Below are 20,857 nucleotides of genomic sequence, written 5' to 3'. Positions count from 1 at the left end.
ATATTTGCACACCCCTAGTCATGAGTGCCATCTGGAGCCTGTAGGCTCCTAACAGTCCAGAAGGAAGCAGTAATGTAGAAATTTTTGAAATTGCAAATATGAATTGAATGTTTATTTTATTCATGTTCATATACGAAAAACTGATATTAGAAATCTGAAAATATTCGAGAATACTCCGAAAATGTTAGAACTTACTACAGTTTCTCTGCACTGCGAGTTTCATCTCAAATTCATACAGTCATCGTGCAGCTGTTCGTCAGATAAAATTACTGAAATGGGATGTTTTTGGGAGTCTTTTCAGGCTCCTTTGATGGGCATTTTTTTCTAGTTCCTTGAAGGGCTGAATTAACAGTTTACTGTATTCAGCAGTGATATGACAGCTCCACCCGGTTTCATGTAGGCCCTTCTTGTACGTAAATCCAATTTTTTTCGCAGCATTAAATGCACTGTTCACTGTGAAACAAATGTTAGCATAACCAGAAAGAGCCGCAGAGTTTATTTTTGACAAGAATAACAGCTAAATAAAGTTGTCCAGAGTTGGTAAAGTTGATCGTCATGAAGTTTCAGTGGCATCTTGGTCGTGGCGATCGAGAACATGTTGCATTTCTGATGTAGTGAAGAAACTGGCTGCCCTATACATATACTTAGCGAAGCAGCCATTTGTGTGACACCTCAGCATATGTTGTTCCTCTTGCTGTTTCTTCTAAAACTTATTTTGTTTCTTGAAGGCCCCTTTCAACTGCTGTAGAAATCGCCAGGGTAATCACACGACTGCTTTTTCGAAGGAGTGTGTTTGTGCTTCTGGCTGCATATCCAGTTTGTGTCTTTGTTTTATGCTGTTGTTATTGTTTGTTTGGCCCAGGTGTTTGAAGCTATGCTGCCAGACAAGGCTGAACCGGATGATATCAAGAATGCAGATGAGTATGATGTAAGAACTTTCATCACTGAGCCCATAATTCGGCATTGACAGTGTTATACAGTTGAATCTATTTATAAGGGACATGCGCTGGGGAGCAGTTTTTGTCTCTTGTATGAGAGGTCCCTTATAAGCAGGGTACTACGTTTACATTTTCTAACTGGACCTTATTTTGGCGCAGGCATCTTACGGCTAAAATGCGCGAAACATAAAAGGGTAAATCATGTCACAAAAGCGTTGTTATAGCTTTCATTTCCATATTGCATTTGCTTGGTGGGCCACCACACTTCCTTACATTTATTTACTGCTGAAATAGTTGTAAATCTTGGTCTACCTCATGGCTGCATTGATGCTGTTCAACACAGCCTCTCCTAGCTTGAAAATCAGGCCAAGAGCCTCATGACCAATGTGCCTAAGCTGTATATGTTGGCAAACTATGTTTGCAGTGATTGCAAAGTGCGATCGCAATGTGACGTGGTACCGCAACTAATGATTCGTAACTAAGTTATGTTTCTGGTAACACCACAAGAATTCAAGTCAACAAAGCTCCGCGAAATCTTAAAGGTAACCAGCTTACCACCAAGGTGCTAGAAGTAGCCAAAACTATAAAACATCATCAGCAGAAATATCCCTTAGAAGTCTATGCTTGTTTGACAAAGGGTAACAGCGACTGTGAGTAAAAAGTCTGTGAATGTCGCTACTGAGACGAAAAATAAATGAAAAGCAAACAAGGAATTTCTGAGTGGAGCTGAAACTGGTTGAATAGCAAACAGAGCAGTTTGTTTTCGCCAAAGCAGAACCACTTTTGTTTTTATGTCGCTCATACTGAAATTCAACATAAGAAATTTTCACTATATTCTTCAGACTAGTGGACACAGCACCTACAGTAATTCGTAATAGGAAGCTCCACTAATTGAAGAACCCAACACGCGCTCCGAATATGCTCGCTTAGATGCTCACATATGCAGTCGCACTTGTGCTCTTTGTGGCAAGCCTGAAGAGCTTGTCTACGTTGCATTCCCACTGCAGGGGCTTCTTTTAGTCATTTCATAGCTGATTGACCTGCTCTTTGTTTTCTGATTGACCTGCTCTTTGTTTTCTGAAGTTATAATTAATAATGATGGTACAGGTGTGCCTTTTCTTTTGTTTTCACTGTAGGTGTTAATGAACCCGACGATTGATGGTGCCGCATCTAATGTTAAAATGTCTGTGACAAGCAAGGCTAAGGTGCTAGACTTTAAGGCTAATTTGTCTTTTGTCTTCTACATCCAATGTATGTTAAAAAGAGGCCCAATTAATGAAAGTCATAGGGCGGCCAAACATTTGGGTGAATGGTGTCTCTTATACCCGATTGTCTGTTTGTTACATCCATGTCTCTTATAACGGGGATCAGCTGTATAGCAAAGTGAGTTCTGCTTGTAGCTTTCTTAATGTAATTTGTAGTGATGGCCTAATTCAGATTAAGACTAAGAAGCAAAAGTAAATGACCATGATGTAAACAGCTGTGTTCATAGCTATGCATGTTATTTTACTATTCAAGGAGGAGGACTAAACTAAATGAATGGCATTGATGTTAAGTACTTGTCGTCGTCAAAGTAAGCAGTTTGAGGCATATGTTTTGTAACACTGGTCTGTGATTTGCATTTGAATTCTTGTAATAGGATCACAGCCTAATAAAGTATTCAAATTTATACTAAGGACAGAGCAGCAAGCTGCGGATATGATAATGATAAAGGGCAACATTAAGGAATGGAAGAGGTGAGCATGGGTTAGGGAGCAACACAGTGATATCCTAGCTGAAATAAAGGAGAGGAGATGAACTGCAGCAAGAAACATATTGTGGAGAAGAGACAACATGGTTATATAGTGTAGTGGAGTAGGTTTGGAGTGAAAAAGAACAGCACGGGATGGCAGAGAGTGAAGGGAACGCACGAGGTGAGGAAATCTGCAGGGATTGGGTGCTGCCCAGTGTTTGCACAGCTCAGGACTAATTGGAGATCAATGGGAAGGCCTTTATCCTGCAGGGAACATAACTGGGTTGACTAAATATGCTGTATATATACTTACGTAATGAACCCACGTTTTTCAAAAAAAAAAAAATTATGTTGATATCAGTTCGGGGGAAGGGTTCATAACGCGGGGGGAAAAGTTTTAATTATTTTTTTGCAAGGGCCGAAATTTCATGTACATTCGTCGCCTTCCATCCATCCAGCCATCCATCAGTCACCCACGAAAGCACCTAGTCAGCCGCAATCATAACGCCAGTTTTTAGCATTGTTAACCTCAAGAGATGTTTGTTGCTATTGCACATTCCAACGATTTTGTGGCTGTGAACGGGGCCCGTCCCAATCGTGGCGTCAGAAGACAAGCATATAGAACATTAGGCTCGTGCAACCAGGCACACAGCATCTCAGGGAACTCGCCAAGCACTCTTGTCAAGGGCACGCAGTGTCTTTGCACTCTGCAAAGATCACCTTGCAAATCACCCTTATCTCACCCCACCTCCCATCTGCAAGAACTAACGCCAGAGGAGAAGCACCCTATAATGTTATTGCTGGAAAGTATCTTGGCACGCTGCCAAGGAACGTGCTGTTGACTGCGACAACAATGGCCCGAAACTGAGAGATGTGCCAAGGACTAACGCCTTTTTTTTTACTTATTTAGGTAAACTATTACTGACAAAAGTTGTGAGTGGGTTAAGTGTGCGAGTGGGTTCATTACAGGAACAAATACAGTGGTATTGAACCTGAATGGGATAGCAAGAGAGCTTGATATATTAATAATTCGATATATAAACTATGGCAATAGGTGATAACCTTGTCTTTAACTTAGAAGCAACAATAATATGATGTACACAAACCACTGACATGCTTCTTGCTGGCATTACTACTCCCTGGGCACTACTAGGTCTGTCCTGCTTCGCAACAAAATTGCTGTGGATAGTGCTTCTGAGCTAACAAATGCCTCTTATAAGATGACTAATCTCATTATAAGCAAAATATAAATAGAATATAATTGCACACCCAATTAATGTACAGTTGAGTTTTTTTCAAAATTTAGACAATATAAAATTGCATTAGTGAACAGGGCTAAAGGTAACACTTTACGTTACCCGATTAGGTCCTAGTGGAGGCTCTTTGCCCAGCAATTCCTTTGGCAGGGTCAGTGAAACGCGCTGCTTGGAGAGCTGCTGTTATGCTTAACTTGCCTTTACTAAATGACAATGATATGGTTTGGGAAGTTAATAGTAACAGAGTCCGTAGGCCAACAAGCACACTCGACGTTCACCTCATCATGCGATTTCACAGTGTGAGCGCTGCCAGCGTGAAGGTGCCCTACACCGCACAGCTGACCTGTTTGCACATGGATAATGATCGAAGAGTGCCACTTCCAAGGACGCTGCGTGCACTTCAATGACAATCGGCTAAATTGCTGTTCAGTATACAACACGACTTTTCTATACCCTTCAGCAGAATTTTTGAAGTATAATTCATTTCCAATTAAGTCAATAATTACAAGTATCTGGGTTCAATATATTCATCTGTATGCCTGTGTTAAAAGCTTTTCCAGCTATCAAATGTTGATAGTTGCATTAGCTAGGTACCAATCAGTGTTTGAATTGAAGATAGGCTCAGAAGTCATACTAGTTTTCAGCTTTCGCTGGGTTGTTAAGCTTACTACCTTGCTGCTTATAAATATAAGGCTGATAAAATCATAGGATTTCTTGTTACTTTTGAGGGTGTTGTCTGATAGGGATCTTGCATCTCGCCCACTTTCTTCATAGGCGCAGTTTGTGCATATTTCTTTTTAATTTTTAATACAGTGACATGTCTTTAAGTCTTTAATATAAAGCAATTGCAACGAAGAACTATGCAGTTAACTACTGTATTGGTCCACCAATAACAATGGTGCCATGCTGGCATGCCCAAAGAAAATACTATGCAAAGGTTATTACTCAGAAAATAGTACCAAACCAGTACACAACTTTATCTTGTGAAAGAAACGAAGCAGAATGTTAAACTGGTACGTATAAGGCAAGCCACTACGAAGCAATCGTCAAATACAGCCGTGTTATTAGTGGTAGGGTCAAGAATTTGTCATGGTAATGTGACAATGTTTCAGTGGTAACTATTTAATTAAGCAAGTACATATTTATAACCTCCCTGTGCATGGGCTTTTTTTCATATTACACTTCTCGATCACTGTCCTCTTTCAGCTTTCTTCTGAGAAGATGCAGAGAGAAGCCTCAGCAGTTGTTTTCAAGGAGTTGAAGAGTGTGTTGGTAATCAAGGCTAAGGAGCATCGTGAGCGAGAGAAGAATGCACTGGCACGTACGGGGATTGAAGGAGGCCACTTTGACAAACTTGGCTTTGTCATGCCTGAAGCTGAGGGCCCTCCTGAAAACATCGCCCATGTCGGCGACTGTTCACCCGCACATGAAGATGGGACTGCAGCCAGAAGTACAACACCCTTGCACAAAACAGCTATGGGTGACGAACGGTCCGAAGAACTCGAGTGTCACCTTAGCAGTGGGGGAGAAGCAACGAAGCAAGAAATGTCTGACGCTTCTGCCAGCACTGCTGCAGAGTACGCACCTCTGCCAGCCGAAAGGATGTGTCTGCCGAACCCCCGAAACATAGCCCTAATGGCTGCAATCCGGTCAAGGCAACTTGCACCGATGGAGGTGAGAACTTTCGAAAACGACGTAAGCAGTGGTTCTTCGGAAGAAGATGAACTGGAGTGCGATGCAACTATGTGAACAAAACTGGACTTAGTTTTGTTGTGGAGAAGGGCACCCAATATTATTTTAAATCTACACCTGCTGGGCATTTCTAACTTCACTGGTGGTGCCTGCCTCGCCTTTCTAGACTGTGGAAATGTGCCTAAGTTATTGATGAATAAATTACCCGAAGTGGGGGGGGGGGGTTCATGAGCGCTGTGAATGTCTTTGCATATGCATATGTGCGCAGAGGTACATATCAAGGAAAGAATCAGAGTGTATTGTGTTGTTTTCAGGTTCCATGCCACGATTACATTGCTGAAGAGCATGAATAATTTACTTATTTACTTACCCTCGGGTTCAGAGGCATTACTGAAAGAAGTGGTTACAAGGTACAACAAATTGAATACAAATACAGTATAATGTTATACAGTCAAATTTCTCATTGAGGAGTCAAGGCTAGCAGACGGCCCGGCCTTCACTCTATTTGTTTATGGACGTGCTGCACCCATGCGGCACTGTCGCAGAATTTTACGGATCTGGTGCAGAGAATACTGCTGAATCGAATGGACCTTTTTAGTTATTGAGGGGTTTTACCGCCAATCACGCCACCTTCAGGCTTACTGCTCAAGAGATTCAGAAGCGCCAAATTTTGCCCACAAACTTGGAATTCGTCCAGTAGAGGGCCAAAAAATTCTAGAGGGCACTTTGGACCACTCAAGTGCGATGAGGCGAAAGTCATTATCGCGCGGCGGATTGTAGCCCTCCACTACGGCACCTCTATCTCCCTCTCCTCTATCACTCCCACCTTCCTCCCTTCCATTACGGCGTGGTACATGTGTCCGCAGAGAACTGTGACAGATCATATATCCTGTAAATCAGTTTCAAACGTCGCTGATGCCTGCTGTACTAACAACGCCTCCTAGACATCTGGGTCTACTTTGATGTGTGGTGCGGCGTTCGAGAAAGCGGCATATGAAAGGCGCCGCACGGACGCCTGGATCGGACGCCCGGCGGGGTCAGCTTCGTATATGCATGAACCACCTGGAGACGTCATGACCTCTCGGGACGCCCTTGTCGAACGCAACTAGCATTTCATTGAATGCGTGAAACTTTACCGGCATTCTATATAATTCGTTTACAGGAAAGAAAAGTCGCAGTATATACGTATTCACCCAATTCAAACGCGCCGCCGATTCTAACGCGAGCCCGATTTACGATAAAAAGATTTTAAAAAAAATGCAAACTCTGATTGCGCGCGCCCAGTTTCGGGGACCGAAAAAACAACTCCAAGCCCGCTTCTAACGTGAATGGAACTTCCGCGAACGAAAAAAAAATGTGTAACCATTTTTATATTTTCAGGTGGGAACAGGCAATTTATTCACCAAAACTTATTCACTGTCACTCTCGGACATCATCTCACCCTCTGACCTCAACATCTCGTCTCGATTACGCGAAAGAAGCGCGGGCGCAGCTGTAGGTAAAGCGCTGGACTTCAAGCTGGCTGGGGACCCAAGGGATAGAGGTTCGATTCCCGGTGGAGACCGGGTTTATTAATTTATATCTAACTCTCGCTCTCAAAAGCGTGACACCTAACTTTGCTGACACCTTCTGCTGACAACGAATGCATTGGTCTAGCTTAGCAAGCCAAATTTTTGTGAGCTAGTTTCTCGTTCAGTACGCGCTTTAACATATATGCAAGATGAACATGAGGATTATGTTAAAAATAAAATTTAGGTGAATACAGCGCAGGAGGCGAAAGATTGTCCAGATTCGAGAAATTGTTGGAGAATGCGCAGCTCAACACCATCGATGAGCTGGTGCAGCAGCGCCGTGATGCGCGCAGACTTAAGGCCTCCTTATCGCATTCCATGCAAGCACTGAGGGTGTATGCAACTTCACATATTATTCATCAGGCGCCTGCGCCTGTTCTCCCTCCCTGGAAGCTTGTACAATTAGGCGACAATAAGCCAACAGATAACCGCAGACCAACGTATGGTAACTCGGCATTATCCCTTCGCCAGAGATTTCAAGAGCAAGAGGCTCACCTGCCTCAAGGATCCATTGTAATGTACGTGGATGCAAGCATACAAGGCTGTGAAGCAAAAACAGCAATCTACAGTCCGTTGAGACCTAGCATGAATCAGACATCTACGTATAAACTTTCGGAACAACCTACATCTTTCTGCGCTGAGCTCGTGGCAGTTCAGGAGGCGCTCTGCTCTCTGGCCACCATTATTATGCTGCCTACGGCCCAAGATGTCATCCGCACTGACGCACTTCAAGCGGTACGTTTACTCCGACGTGTCAGCCGTTGTCCAAAATGATGTAAAGACATTCACCAGCTTGCCGCGCGCATCCAGCAGTCAGTACGTATTTCGTGGATCCCACGGGACCTTCTGCCTTCACAAAGTCAAGCTGATTTAGCGACGCGTCTCGTAACCCAAGATTCATCATTACCACGTACAGCTCCTTAATTGATGTCGACGACGCTGCCCTCCTTTTACCAAGATAGGAACACCTCCGGCGCCGCACACGTGCTCTTATCCCTCCGTGTACGGTATCCTTCCCCCGCGGTCTCACACAAGCAGAGGAGGTTGCGCTTCGGAAGATCCAGGTAGAGGTTGCCCTCACACCAGCTGTCACTCGGACGTGGTCTCATTTTCGATACTTATATCCCCACCCAGTGTGCCCGACATGCAAAAACGAAAATGTTGAAGCCGACATTTACCATTTGCAGTGGGTTTGCCCAGCTTTGAAACCAACGCGTATCTGGAACTTGACGATAGCTGGCCTTTCAGCCAACAATCCTGCTTCGTATCTCGCTTGGACTCAGGGACCACATCATCGCTCACTCCTGGACTTCATAAAATCAGCCAACCTTTTTTCATTCATTTAATCATTAGCTCATTCATCTCATACCTTACTGATGCCCTGAGGCAATAAATATCGTTAAAACAAATTGCTCTAAATAGGTTAGTATGCTGCCCTAATATTCTATGGCGGACGTCACATGAAAGCTGGCGCCATGCTCCGGTGCCGCCACCTTCAGGTTACCCGTTCAAAAAATTCAAAAACACCACAGTTGCATTACTAACTTCGATTCGTTCATCACAGACAGAAAGCACTTGTCCAGCTTCAAAAGCCAAATTTTTGTGAGAAAATTTCTCGTTCATTACTCGCTTATTTGGCGCTATATTTAATCTAACATATGCAAGAAGAACGTGGGAATTATGAGAAAAATAAAGTTTATCTGAATACAGTTCCGGAGGCGAAATATTGTCCTGATTCGTGAAATTGCTCTCTATCGCGGAGTATGCTGCCCTGTATTCCTTTGGTGGACGTCGCATGAAAGTGGCCGCCATGCTCCGGTGCCGCCACCTTCAGGTTGACCGTTTAAAATATTCAAAAGCACCGCAGTTGCATTACTAACCTCGAATTCGTTCAACCGAGAGAAAAAGCGCTTGCCCGGCTTCAAAAGCCAAATATTTGTGAGCTTATTTCTCGTTCATTATGCGCTTTTTTGGCGCAATATTTACTCTAACATATGCAAGAAGAACGCGGGAATGGTGAGAAAAATAAAGTTTATCTGAATCCAATTCCGGAGGCGAAATATTCTCCTGATTCGTGAAATTGCTCTCCATCGGTGAGTATGCTGCCCTGTATTCATATGGCGGACGTCGCATGAAAGCGGCCGCCATGCTCCGGTGCCGCCACCTTCAGGTTGACCGTTTAAAATATTCAAAACACCGCAGTTGCATTACTAACCTCGAATTCGTTCAACCGAGAGAAAAAGCGCTTGCCCGGCTTCAAAAGCCAAATATTTGTGAGCTTATTTCTCGTACATTAGGCGCTATTTTGGCGCAATATTTATTCTAACATATGCAAGAAGAACGCAGGAATTGTGAGAAAAATAAAGTTTATCTGAATCCAGTTCCGGAGGCGAAATATTGTCCTGATTCGTGAAATTGCTCTCCATCGGTGAGTATGCTGCCCTGTATTCCTATGATGGACGTCGCATGAACGCGGCCGCCATGCTCCGGTGCCGCCACCTTCAGGTTGACCATTTAAAATATTCAAAAGCACCACAGTTGCATTACTAACCTCGAATTCGTTCAACCGAGAGAAAAAGCGCTTGTCCAGCTTCGAAAGCCAAATTTTTGTGAGCTAATTTCTCGTTCATTACGCGCTTTTTTGGCGCAATATTTATTCTAACATATGCAAGAAGAACGTGGGAATTATGAGAAAAATAAAGTTTATCTGAATACAGTTCCGGAGGCGAAATATTGTCCTGATTCGTGAAATTGCTCTCTATCGCGGAGTATGCTGCCCTGTATTCCTTTGGTGGACGTCGCATGAAAGTGGCCGCCATGCTCCGGTTCCGCCACCTTCAGGTTGACCGTTTAAAATATTCAAAAGCACCGCAGTTGCATTACTAACCTCGAATTCGTTCAACCGAGAGAAAAAGCGCTTGTCCGGCTTCGAAAGCCAAATATTTGTGAGCTCATTTCTCGTTCATTACACGCTTTTTTGGCGGAATATTTATTCTAACATATGCAAGAAGAACGCGGGAATGGTGAGAAAAATAAAGTTTATCTGAATCCAGTTCCGGAGGCGAAATATTGTCCTGATTCGTGAAATTGCTCTCCATCGGTGAGTATGCTGCCCTGTATTCATATGGCGGACGTCGCATGAAAGCGGCCGCCATGCTCCGGTGCCGCCACCTTCAGATTGACAGTTTAAAATATTCAAAAGCACCGCAGTTGCATTACTAACCTCGAATTCGTTCAACCGAGAGAAAAAGCGCTTGCCCAGCTTCAAAAGCCAAATATTTGTGAGCTTATTTCTCGTTAATTACGCGCTTTTTTGGCGCAATATTTTTTCTAACATATGCAAGAAGAACGCGGGAATGGTGAGAAAAATAAAGTTTATCTGAATCCAGTTCCGGAGGCGAAATATTGTCCTGATTGGTGAAATCGCTCTCTTTCGAGGAGTATGCTGCCCTGTATTCCTTTGGTGGACGTCGCATGAAAGTGGCCGCCATGCTCCGGTGCCGCCACCTTCAGGTTGACCGTTTAAAATATTCAAAAGCACCGCAGTTGCATTACCAACCTCGAATTCGTTCAACCGAGAGAAAAAGCGCTTGCCCGGCTTCAAAAGCCAAATATTTGTGAGCTTATTTCTCGTTCATTACGCGCTTTTTTGGCGCAATATTTATTCTAACATATGCAAGAAGAACGCGGGAACGGTGAGAAAAATAAAGTTTATCTGATTCCAGTTCCGGAGGCGAAATATTGTCCTGATTCGTGAAATTGCTCTCCATCGGTGAGTATGCTGCCCTGTATTCATATGGCGGACGTCGCATGAAAGCGGCCGCCATGCTCCGGTGCCGCCACCTTCAGGTTGACCGTTTAAATTATTCAAAAGCACCGCAGTTGCATTACTAACCTCGAATTCGTTCAACCGAGAGAAAAAGCGCTTGTCCAGCTTCAAAAGCCAAATATTTGTGAGCTTATTTCTCGTTCATTACGCGCTTTTTTGGCGCAATATTTTTTCTAACATATGCAAGAAGAACGCGGGAATGGTGAGAAAAATAAAGTTTATCTGAATCCAGTTCCGGAGGCGAAATATTGTCCTGATTCGTGAAATTGCTCTCCATCGGTGAGAATGCTGCCCTGTATTCCTATGACGGACGTCGCATGAACGCGGCCGCCATGCTCCGGTGCCGCCACCTTCAGGTTGACCGTTTAAAATATTCAAAATCACCGCAGTTGCATTACTAACCTCGAATTCGTTCAACCGAGAGAAAAAGCGCTTGCCCGGCTTCAAAAGGCAAATATTTGTGAGCTAATTTCTCGTTCATTACGCGCTTTTTTGGCGCAATATTTATTCTAACATATGCAAGAAGAACGCGGGAATTGTGAGAAAAATAAAGTTTATCTGAATCCAGTTCCGGAGGCGAAATATTGTCCTGATTCGTGAAATTGCTCTCCATCGGTGAGTATGCTGCCCTGTATTCATATGGCGGACGTCGCTTGAAAGCGGCCGCCATGCTCCGGTGCCGCCACTTTCAGGTTTACCGTTTAAAATATTCAAAAGCACCACAGCTGCATTACTAACCTCGAATTCGTTCAACCGAGAGAAAAAGCGCTTGCCCAGCTTCAAAAGCCAAATATTTGTGAGCTTATTTCTCGTTCATTACGCGCTTTTGTGGCGCAATATTTTTTCTAACATATGCAAGAAGAACGCGGGAATGGTGAGAAAAATAAAGTTTATCTGAATCCAGTTCCGGAGGCGAAATATCGTCCTGATTCGTGAAATTGCTCTCCATCGGTGAGTATGCTGCCCTGCATTCCTATGACGGGCGTCGCATGAACGCGGCCGCCATGCTCCGGTGCCGCCACCTTCATGTTGACCGTATAAAATATTCAAAAGCACCACAGTTGCATTACTAACCTCGAATTCGTTAAACCGAGAGAAAAAGCGCTTGTCCGGCTTCGAAAGCCAAATTTTTGTGAGCTAATTTCTCGTTCATTACGCGCTTTTTTGGCGCAATATTTATTCTAACATATGCAAGAAGAACGTGGGAATTATGAGAAAAATAAAGTTTATCTGAATACAGTTCCGGAGGCGAAATATTGTCCTGATTCGTGAAATTGCTCTCTATCGCGGAGTATGGTGCCCTGTATTCCTTTGGTGGACGTCGCATGAAAGTGGCCGCCATGCTCCGGTGCCGCCACCTACAGGTTGACCGTTTAAAATATTCAAAAGCACCGCAGTTGCATTACTAACCTCGAATTCGTTCAACCGAGAGAAAAAGCGCTTGCCCGGCATCAAAAGCCAAATATTTGTGAGCTTATTTCTCGTTCATTACGCGCTTTTTTGGCGCAATATTTATTCTAACATATGCAAGAAGAACGCGGGAATGGTGAGAAAAATAAAGTTTATCTGAATCCAGTTCCGGAGGCGAAATATTGTCCTGATTCGTGAAATTGCTCTCCATCGGTGAGTATGCTGCCCTGTATTCATATGGCGGACGTCGCATGAAAGCGGCCGCCATGCTCCGGTGCCGCCACCTTCAGGTTGACCGTTTAAAATATTCAAAAGCACCGCAGTCGCATTACTAACCTCGAATTCGTTCAACCGAGAGAAAAAGCGCTTGCCCAGCTTCAAAAGCCAAACATTTGTGAGCTTATTTCTCGTTCATTACGCGCTTTTTTGGCGCAATATTTATTCTAACATATGCAAGAAGAACGTGGGAATTATGAGAAAAATAAAGTTTATCTGAATACAGTTCCGGAGGCGAAATATTGTCCTGATTCGTGAAATTGCTCTCTATCGCGGAGTATGCTGCCCTGTATTCATATGGCGGACGTCGCATGAAAGCGGCCGCCATGCTCCGGTGCCGCCACCTTCAGGTTGACCGTTTAAATTATTCAAAAGCACCGCAGTTGCATTACTAACCTCGAATTCGTTCAACCGAGAGAAAAAGCGCTTGTCCAGCTTCAAAAGCCAAATATTTGTGAGCTTATTTCTCGTTCATTACGCGCTTTTTTGGCGCAATATTTTTTCTAACATATGCAAGAAGAACGCGGGAATGGTGAGAAAAATAAAGTTTATCTGAATCCAGTTCCGGAGGCGAAATATTGTCCTGATTCGTGAAATTGCTCTCCATCGGTGAGAATGCTGCCCTGTATTCCTATGACGGACGTCGCATGAACGCGGCCGCCATGCTCCGGTGCCGCCACCTTCAGGTTGACCGTTTAAAATATTCAAAATCACCGCAGTTGCATTACTAACCTCGAATTCGTTCAACCGAGAGAAAAAGCGCTTGCCCGGCTTCAAAAGGCAAATATTTGTGAGCTAATTTCTCGTTCATTACGCGCTTTTTTGGCGCAATATTTATTCTAACATATGCAAGAAGAACGCGGGAATTGTGAGAAAAATAAAGTTTATCTGAATCCAGTTCCGGAGGCGAAATATTGTCCTGATTCGTGAAATTGCTCTCCATCGGTGAGTATGCTGCCCTGTATTCATATGGCGGACGTCGCTTGAAAGCGGCCGCCATGCTCCGGTGCCGCCACTTTCAGGTTTACCGTTTAAAATATTCAAAAGCACCACAGCTGCATTACTAACCTCGAATTCGTTCAACCGAGAGAAAAAGCGCTTGCCCAGCTTCAAAAGCCAAATATTTGTGAGCTTATTTCTCGTTCATTACGCGCTTTTGTGGCGCAATATTTTTTCTAACATATGCAAGAAAAACGCGAGAATGGTGAGAAAAATAAAGTTTATCTGAATCCAGTTCCGGAGGCGAAATATCGTCCTGATTCGTGAAATTGCTCTCCATCGGTGAGTATGCTGCCCTGCATTCCTATGACGGGCGTCGCATGAACGCGGCCGCCATGCTCCGGTGCCGCCACCTTCATGTTGACCGTATAAAACATTCAAAAGCACCACAGTTGCATTACTAACCTCGAATTCGTTCAACCGAGAGAAAAAGCGCTTGTCCGGCTTCGAAAGCCAAATTTTTGTGAGCTAATTTCTCGTTCATTACGCGCTTTTTTGGCGCAATATTTATTCTAACATATGCAAGAAGAACGTGGGAATTATGAGAAAAATAAAGTTTATCTGAATACAGTTCCGGAGGCGAAATATTGTCCTGATTCGTGAAATTGCTCTCTATCGCGGAGTATGGTGCCCTGTATTCCTTTGGTGGACGTCGCATGAAAGTGGCCGCCATGCTCCGGTGCCGCCACCTACAGGTTGACCGTTTAAAATATTCAAAAGCACCGCAGTTGCATTACTAACCTCGAATTCGTTCAACCGAGAGAAAAAGCGCTTGCCCGGCATCAAAAGCCAAATATTTGTGAGCTTATTTCTCGTTCATTACGCGCTTTTTTGGCGCAATATTTATTCTAACATATGCAAGAAGAACGCGGGAATGGTGAGAAAAATAAAGTTTATCTGAATCCAGTTCCGGAGGCGAAATATTGTCCTGATTCGTGAAATTGCTCTCCATCGGTGAGTATGCTGCCCTGCATTCCTATGACGGGCGTCGCATGAACGCGGCCGCCATGCTCCGGTGCCGCCACCTTCAGGTTGACCGTTTAAAATATTCAAAAGCACCGCAGTCGCATTACTAACCTCGAATTCGTTCAACCGAGAGAAAAAGCGCTTGCCCAGCTTCAAAAGCCAAACATTTGTGAGCTTATTTCTCGTTCATTACGCGCTTTTTTGGCGCAATATTTATTCTAACATATGCAAGAAGAACGTGGGAATTATGAGAAAAATAAAGTTTATCTGAATACAGTTCCGGAGGCGAAATATTGTCCTGATTCGTGAAATTGCTCTCTATCGCGGAGTATGGTGCCCTGTATTCCTTTGGTGGACGTCGCATGAAAGTGGCCGCCATGCTCCGGTGCCGCCACCTACAGGTTGACCGTTTAAAATATTCAAAAGCACCGCAGTTGCATTACTAACCTCGAATTCGTTCAACCGAAAGAAAAAGCGCTTGCCCGGCATCAAAAGCCAAATATTTGTGAGCTTATTTCTCGTTCATTACGCGCTTTTTTGGCGCAATATTTTTTCTAACATATGCAAGAAGAACGCGGGAATGGTGAGAAAAATAAAGTTTATCTGAATCCAGTTCCGGAGGCGAAATATTGTCCTGATTCGCGAAATGCTCTCCATCATTGAGTATGCTGCCCTGTATTCCTATGACGGACGTCGCATGAACGCGGCCGCCATGCTCCGGTGCCGCCACCTTCAGGTTGACCGTTTAAAATATTCAAAATCACCGCAGTTGCATTACTAACCTCGAATTCGTTCAACCGAGAGAAAAAGCGCTTGCCCGGCTTCAAAAGCCAAATATTTGTGAGCTAATTTCTCGTTCATTACGCGCTTTTTTGGCGCAATATTTATTCTAGCATATGCAAGAAGAACGCGGGAATTGTGAGAAAAATAAAGTTTATCTGAATCCAGTTCCGGAGGCGAAATATTGTCCTGATTCGTGAAATTGCTCTCCATCGGTGAGTATGCTGCCCTGTATTCCTATGGCGGACGTCGTATGAAAGCGGCCGCCATGCTCCGGTGCCGCCACCTTCAGGTTGACCGTTTAAAATATTCAAAATCACCGCAGTTGCATTACTAACCTCGAATTCGTTCAACCGAGAGAAAAAGCGCTTGCCCGGCTTCAAAAGCCAAATATTTGTGAGCTTATTTCTCGTTCATTACGCGCTTTTTTGGCGCAATATTTATTCTAACATATGCAAGAAGAACGCGGGAATGGTGAGAAAAATAAAGTTTATCTGAATCCTTTTCCGGAGGCGAAATATTGTCCTGATTCGTGAAATTGCTCTCCATCGGTGAGTATGCTGCCCTGTATTCATATGGCGGACGTCGCATGAAAGCGGCCGCCATGCTCCGGTGCCGCCACCTTCAGGTTGACCGTTTAAAATATTAAAAAGCACCTCAGTTGCATTACTAACCTCGAATTCGTTCAACCGAGAGAAAAAGCGCTTGTCCGGCTTCGAAAGCCAAATTTTTTGAGCTAATTTCTCGTTCATTACGCGCTTTTTTGGCGCAATATTTATTCTAACATATGCAAGAAGAACGCGGGAACGGTGAGAAAAATAAAGTTTATCTGAATCCATTTACGGAGGCGAAATATTGTCCTGATTCGTGAAATTGCTCTCCATCGGTGAGTATGCTGCCCAGTATTCATATGGCGGACGTCGCATGAAAGCGGCCGCCATGCTCCGGTGCCGCCACCTTCAGGTTGACCGTTTAAAATACTCAAAAGCACCACAGTTGCATTACTAACCTCGAATTCGTTCAACCGAGAGAAAAAGCGCTTGTCCGGCTTCGAAAGCCAAATATTTGTGAGCTTATTTCTCGTACGCGCTTTTTTGGCGCAAAATTTATTCTAACATATGCAAGAAAAACGCGGGAATGGTGAGAAAAATAAAGTTTATCTGAATCCAGTTCCGGAGGCGAAATATTGTCCTGATTCGTGAAATTGCTCTCCATCGGTGAGTATGCTGCCCTGTATTCATATGGCGGACGTCGCATGAAAGCGGCCGCCATGCTCCGGTGCCGCCACCTTTAGGTTGACCGTTTAAATTATTCAAAAGCACCGCAGTTGCATTACTAACCTCGAATTCGTTCAACCGAGAGAAAAAGCGCTTGTCCAGCTTCAAAAGCCAAATATTTGTGAGCTTATTTCTCGTTCATTACGCGCTTTTTTGGCGCAATATTTTTTCTAACATATGCAAGAAGAACGCGGGAATGGTGAGAAAAATAAAGTTTATCTGAATCCAGTTCCGGAGGCGAAATATTGTCCTGATTCGTGAAATTGCTCTCCATCGGTGAGTATGCTGCCCTGTATTCCTATGACGGACGTCGCATGAACGCGGCCGCCATGCTCCGGTGCCGCCACCTTCAGGTTGACCGTTTAAAATATTCAAAATCACCGCAGTTGCATTACTAACCTCGAATTCGTTCAACCGAGAGAAAAAGCGCTTGCCCGGCTTCAAAAGCCAAATATTTGTGAGCTAATTTCTCGTTCATTACGCGCTTTTTTGGCGCAATATTTATTCTAATATATGCAAGAAGAACGCGGGAATGGTGAGAAAAATAAAGTTTATCTGAATCCAGTTCCGGAGGCGAAATATCGTCCTGATTCGTGAAATTGCTCTCCATCGGTGAGTATGCTGCCCTGTATTCCTATGACGGACGTCGCATGAACGCGGCCGCCATGCTCCGGTGCCGCCACCTTCATGTTGACCGTTTAAAATATTCAAAAGCACCGCAGTTGCATTACTAACCTCGAATTCGTTCAACCTAGAGAAAAAGCGCTTGCCCAGCTTCAAAAGCCAAATATTTTTGAGCTTATTTCTCGTTCATTACGCGCTTTTTTGGCGCAATATTTTTTCTAACATATGCAAGAAGAACGCGGGAATGGTGAGAAAAATAAAGTTTATCTGAATCCAGTTCCGGAGGCGAAATATCGTCCTGATTCGTGAAATTGCTCTCCATCGGTGAGTATGCTGCCCTGTATTCCTATGACGGACGTCGCATGAACGCGGCCGCCATGCTCCGGTGCCGCCACCTTCATGTTGACCGTTTCAAATATTCAAAAGCACCACAGTTGCATTACTAACCTCGAATTCGTTCAACCGAGAGAAAAAGCGCTTGCCCGGCTTCAAAAGCCAAATATTTGTGAGCTTATTTCTCGTTCATTACGCGCTTTTTTGGCGCAATATTTATTCTAACATATGCAAGAAGAACGCGGGAATGGTGAGAAAAATAAAGTTTATCTGAATCCAGTTCCGGAGGCGAAATATTGTCCTGATTCGTGAAATTGCTCTCCATCATTGAGTATGCTGCCCTGTATTCCTATGACGGACGTCGCATGAACGCAGCCGCCATGCTCCGGTGCCGCCACCTTCAGGTTGACCGTTTAAAATATTCAAAATCACCGCAGTTGCATTACTAACCTCGAATTCGTTCAACCGAGAGAAAAAGCGCTTGCCCGGCTTCAAAAGCCAAATATTTGTGAGCTAATTTCTCGTTCATTACGCGCTTTTTTGGCGCAATATTTATTCTAACATATGCAAGAAGAACGCGGGAATTGTGAGAAAAATAAAGTTTATCTGAATCCAGTTCCGGAGGCGAAATATTGTCCTGATTCGTGAAATTGCTCTCCATCGGTGAGTATGCTGCCCTGTATTCCTATGGCGGACGTCGTATGAAAGCGGCCGCCATGCTCCGGTGCCGCCACCTTCAGGTTGACCATTTAAAGTATTCAAAAGCACCGCAGTTGCATTACTAGCCTCGAATTCGTTCAACCGACAAAAAATCGCTTGTCTGGCTTCAAAAGCCAAATTTGACTGAGCTAATTTCTCGTTCATTACGCGCTTTTTTGGCGCAATACGTATGCAAGAAGAACGTGGGAATTATGAGAAAAATAAAGTTTATCTGAATACAGTTAAGGAGGCGAAATATTGTCCTGCTTCGTGAAATTGCTCAACATCGATGAGTATGCTGCCCTATATTCCTTTGGTGGACGTCGCATGAAACTGGCCGCCATGCTCCGGTGCCGCCATCTTCAGGTTGACCGTTTAAAATATTCAAAAGCACCACAGTTGCATTACTAAACTCGAATTCGTTCAACCGAGAGAAAAAGCGCTTGCCCGGCTTCAAAAGCCAAATATTTGTGAGCTAATTTCTCGTTCATTACGCGCTTTTTTGGCGCAATATTTATTCTAACATATGCAAGAAGAACGCGGGAATGGTGAGAAAAATAAAGTTTATCTGAATCCAGTTCTGGAGGCGAAATATTGTCCTGATTCGTGAAATTGCTCTCCATCGGTGAGTATGCTGCCCTGTATTCCTATGACGGACGTCGCATGAACGCGGCCGCCATGCTCCGGTGCCGCCACCTTCAGGTTGACCGTTTAAAATATTCAAAAGCACCGCAGTTGCATTACTAACCTCGAATTCGTTCAACCGAGAGAAAAAGCGCTTGCCCAGCTTCAAAAGCCAAATATTTGTGAGCTTATTTCTCGTTCATTACGTGCTTTTTTGGCGCAATATTTTTTCTAACATATGCAAGAAGAACGCGGGAATGGTGAGAAAAATAGAGTTTATCTGAATCCAGTTCCGGAAGCGAAATATTGTCCTGATTCGTGAAATTGCTCTCCATCGGTGAGTATGCTGCCCTGTATTCCTATGACGGACGTCGCATGAACGCGGCCGCCATGATCCGGTGCCGCCACCTTCAGGTTGACCGTTTAAAATATTCAAAAGCATCGCAGTTGCATTACTAACCTCGAATTCGTTCAACCGAGAGAAAAAGCGCTTGCCCAGCTTCAAAAGCCAAATATTTGTGAGCTTATTTCTCGTTCATTACGCGCTTTTTTGGAGCAATATTTTTTCTAACATATGCAAGAAGAACGCGGGAATGGTGAGAAAAATAGTTTATCTGAATCCAGTTCCGGAGGCGAAATATTGTCCTGATTCGTGAAATTGCTCTCTATCGCGGAGTATGCTGCCCTGTATTCCTTTGGTGGACGTCGCATGAAAGTGGCCGCCATGCTCCGGTGCCGCCACCTTCAGGTTGACCGTTTAAAATATTCAAAACACCGCAGTTGCATTACTAACCTCGAATTCGTTCAACCGAGAGAAAAAGCGCTTGCCCGGCTTCAAAAGCCAAATATTTGTGAGCTTATTTCTCGTTCATTACGCGCTTTTTTGGCGCAATATTTATTCTAACATATGCAAGAAGAACGCGGGAACGGTGAGAAAAATAAAGTTTATCTGAATCCATTTCCGGAGGCGAAATATTGTCCTGATTCGTGAAATTGCTCTCCATCGGTGAGTATGCTGCCCTGTATTCATATGGCGGACGTCGCATGAAAGCGGCCGCCATGCTCCGGTGCCGCCACCTTCAGGTTGACCGTTTAAATTATTCAAAAGCACCGCAGTTGCATTACTAACCTCGAATTCGTTCAACCGAGAGAAAAAGCGCTTGTCCAGCTTCAAAAGTCAAATATTTGTGAGCTTATTTCTCGTTCATTACGCGCTTTTTTGGCGCAATATTTTTTCTAACATATGCAAGAAGAACGCGGGAATGGTGAGAAAAATAAAGTTTATCTGAATCCAGTTCCGGAGGCGAAATATTGTCCTGATTCGTGAAATTGCTCTCCATCGGTGAGTATGCTGCCCTGTATTCATATGGCGGACGTCGCTTGAAAGCGGCCGCCATGCTCCGGTGCCGCCACCTTCAGGTTTACAGTTTAAAATATTCAAAAGCACCGCAGTTGCATTACTAACCTCGAATTCGTTCAACCGAGAGAAAAAGCGCTTGCCCAGCCTCAAAAGCCAAATATTTGTGAGCTTATTTCTCGTTCATTACGCGCTTTTTTGGCGCAATATTTTTTCTAATATATGCAAGAAGAACGCGGGAATGGTGAGAAAAATAAAGTTTATCTGAATCCAGTTCCGGAGGCGAAATATCGTCCTGATTCGTGAAATTGCTCTCCATCGGTGAGTATGCTGCCCTGTATTCCTATGACGGACGTCGCATGAACGCGGCCGCCATGCTCCGGTGCCGCCACCTTCATGTTGACCGTTTAAAATATTCAAAAGCACCACAGTTGCATTACTAACCTCGAATTCGTTCAACCGAGAGAAAAAGCGCTTGTCCGGCTTCGAAAGCC

General features: G+C 44.1%; 1 protein-coding gene across 2 annotated transcripts in view; it reads left to right on the top strand.

The window, feature by feature from the left end:
- The window catches only part of LOC146207589 (vezatin-like), a 42,700-nt gene extending 33,848 nt beyond the window's left edge, over positions 1-8,852 (top strand). The window contains exons 13-14 of one of the 2 annotated variants that reach the window (XM_084588909.1): positions 863-928; positions 5,133-8,852. In XM_084588909.1, coding sequence (XP_084445035.1) covers positions 863-928; positions 5,133-5,675 — 609 coding nt within the window. In that variant the 3' untranslated portion in view covers positions 5,676-8,852. The remainder of the gene's footprint in view (positions 1-862; positions 929-5,132) is intronic. The other variant, XM_084588901.1, reaches the window with a different exon arrangement.
- Positions 8,853-20,857: the final 12,005 nt, after the last annotated feature.

The sequence above is a fragment of the Amblyomma maculatum genome, chromosome 1 (assembly GCF_055883805.1).
Source record: "Amblyomma maculatum isolate TAMU_Amacu chromosome 1, ASM5588380v1, whole genome shotgun sequence".
NCBI classification, from domain to species: domain Eukaryota; kingdom Metazoa; phylum Arthropoda; class Arachnida; order Ixodida; family Ixodidae; genus Amblyomma; species Amblyomma maculatum.
The sequence above is the reverse complement of the archived record's forward strand: the minus strand, read 5'-3'. Positions and strand labels throughout refer to the sequence as shown.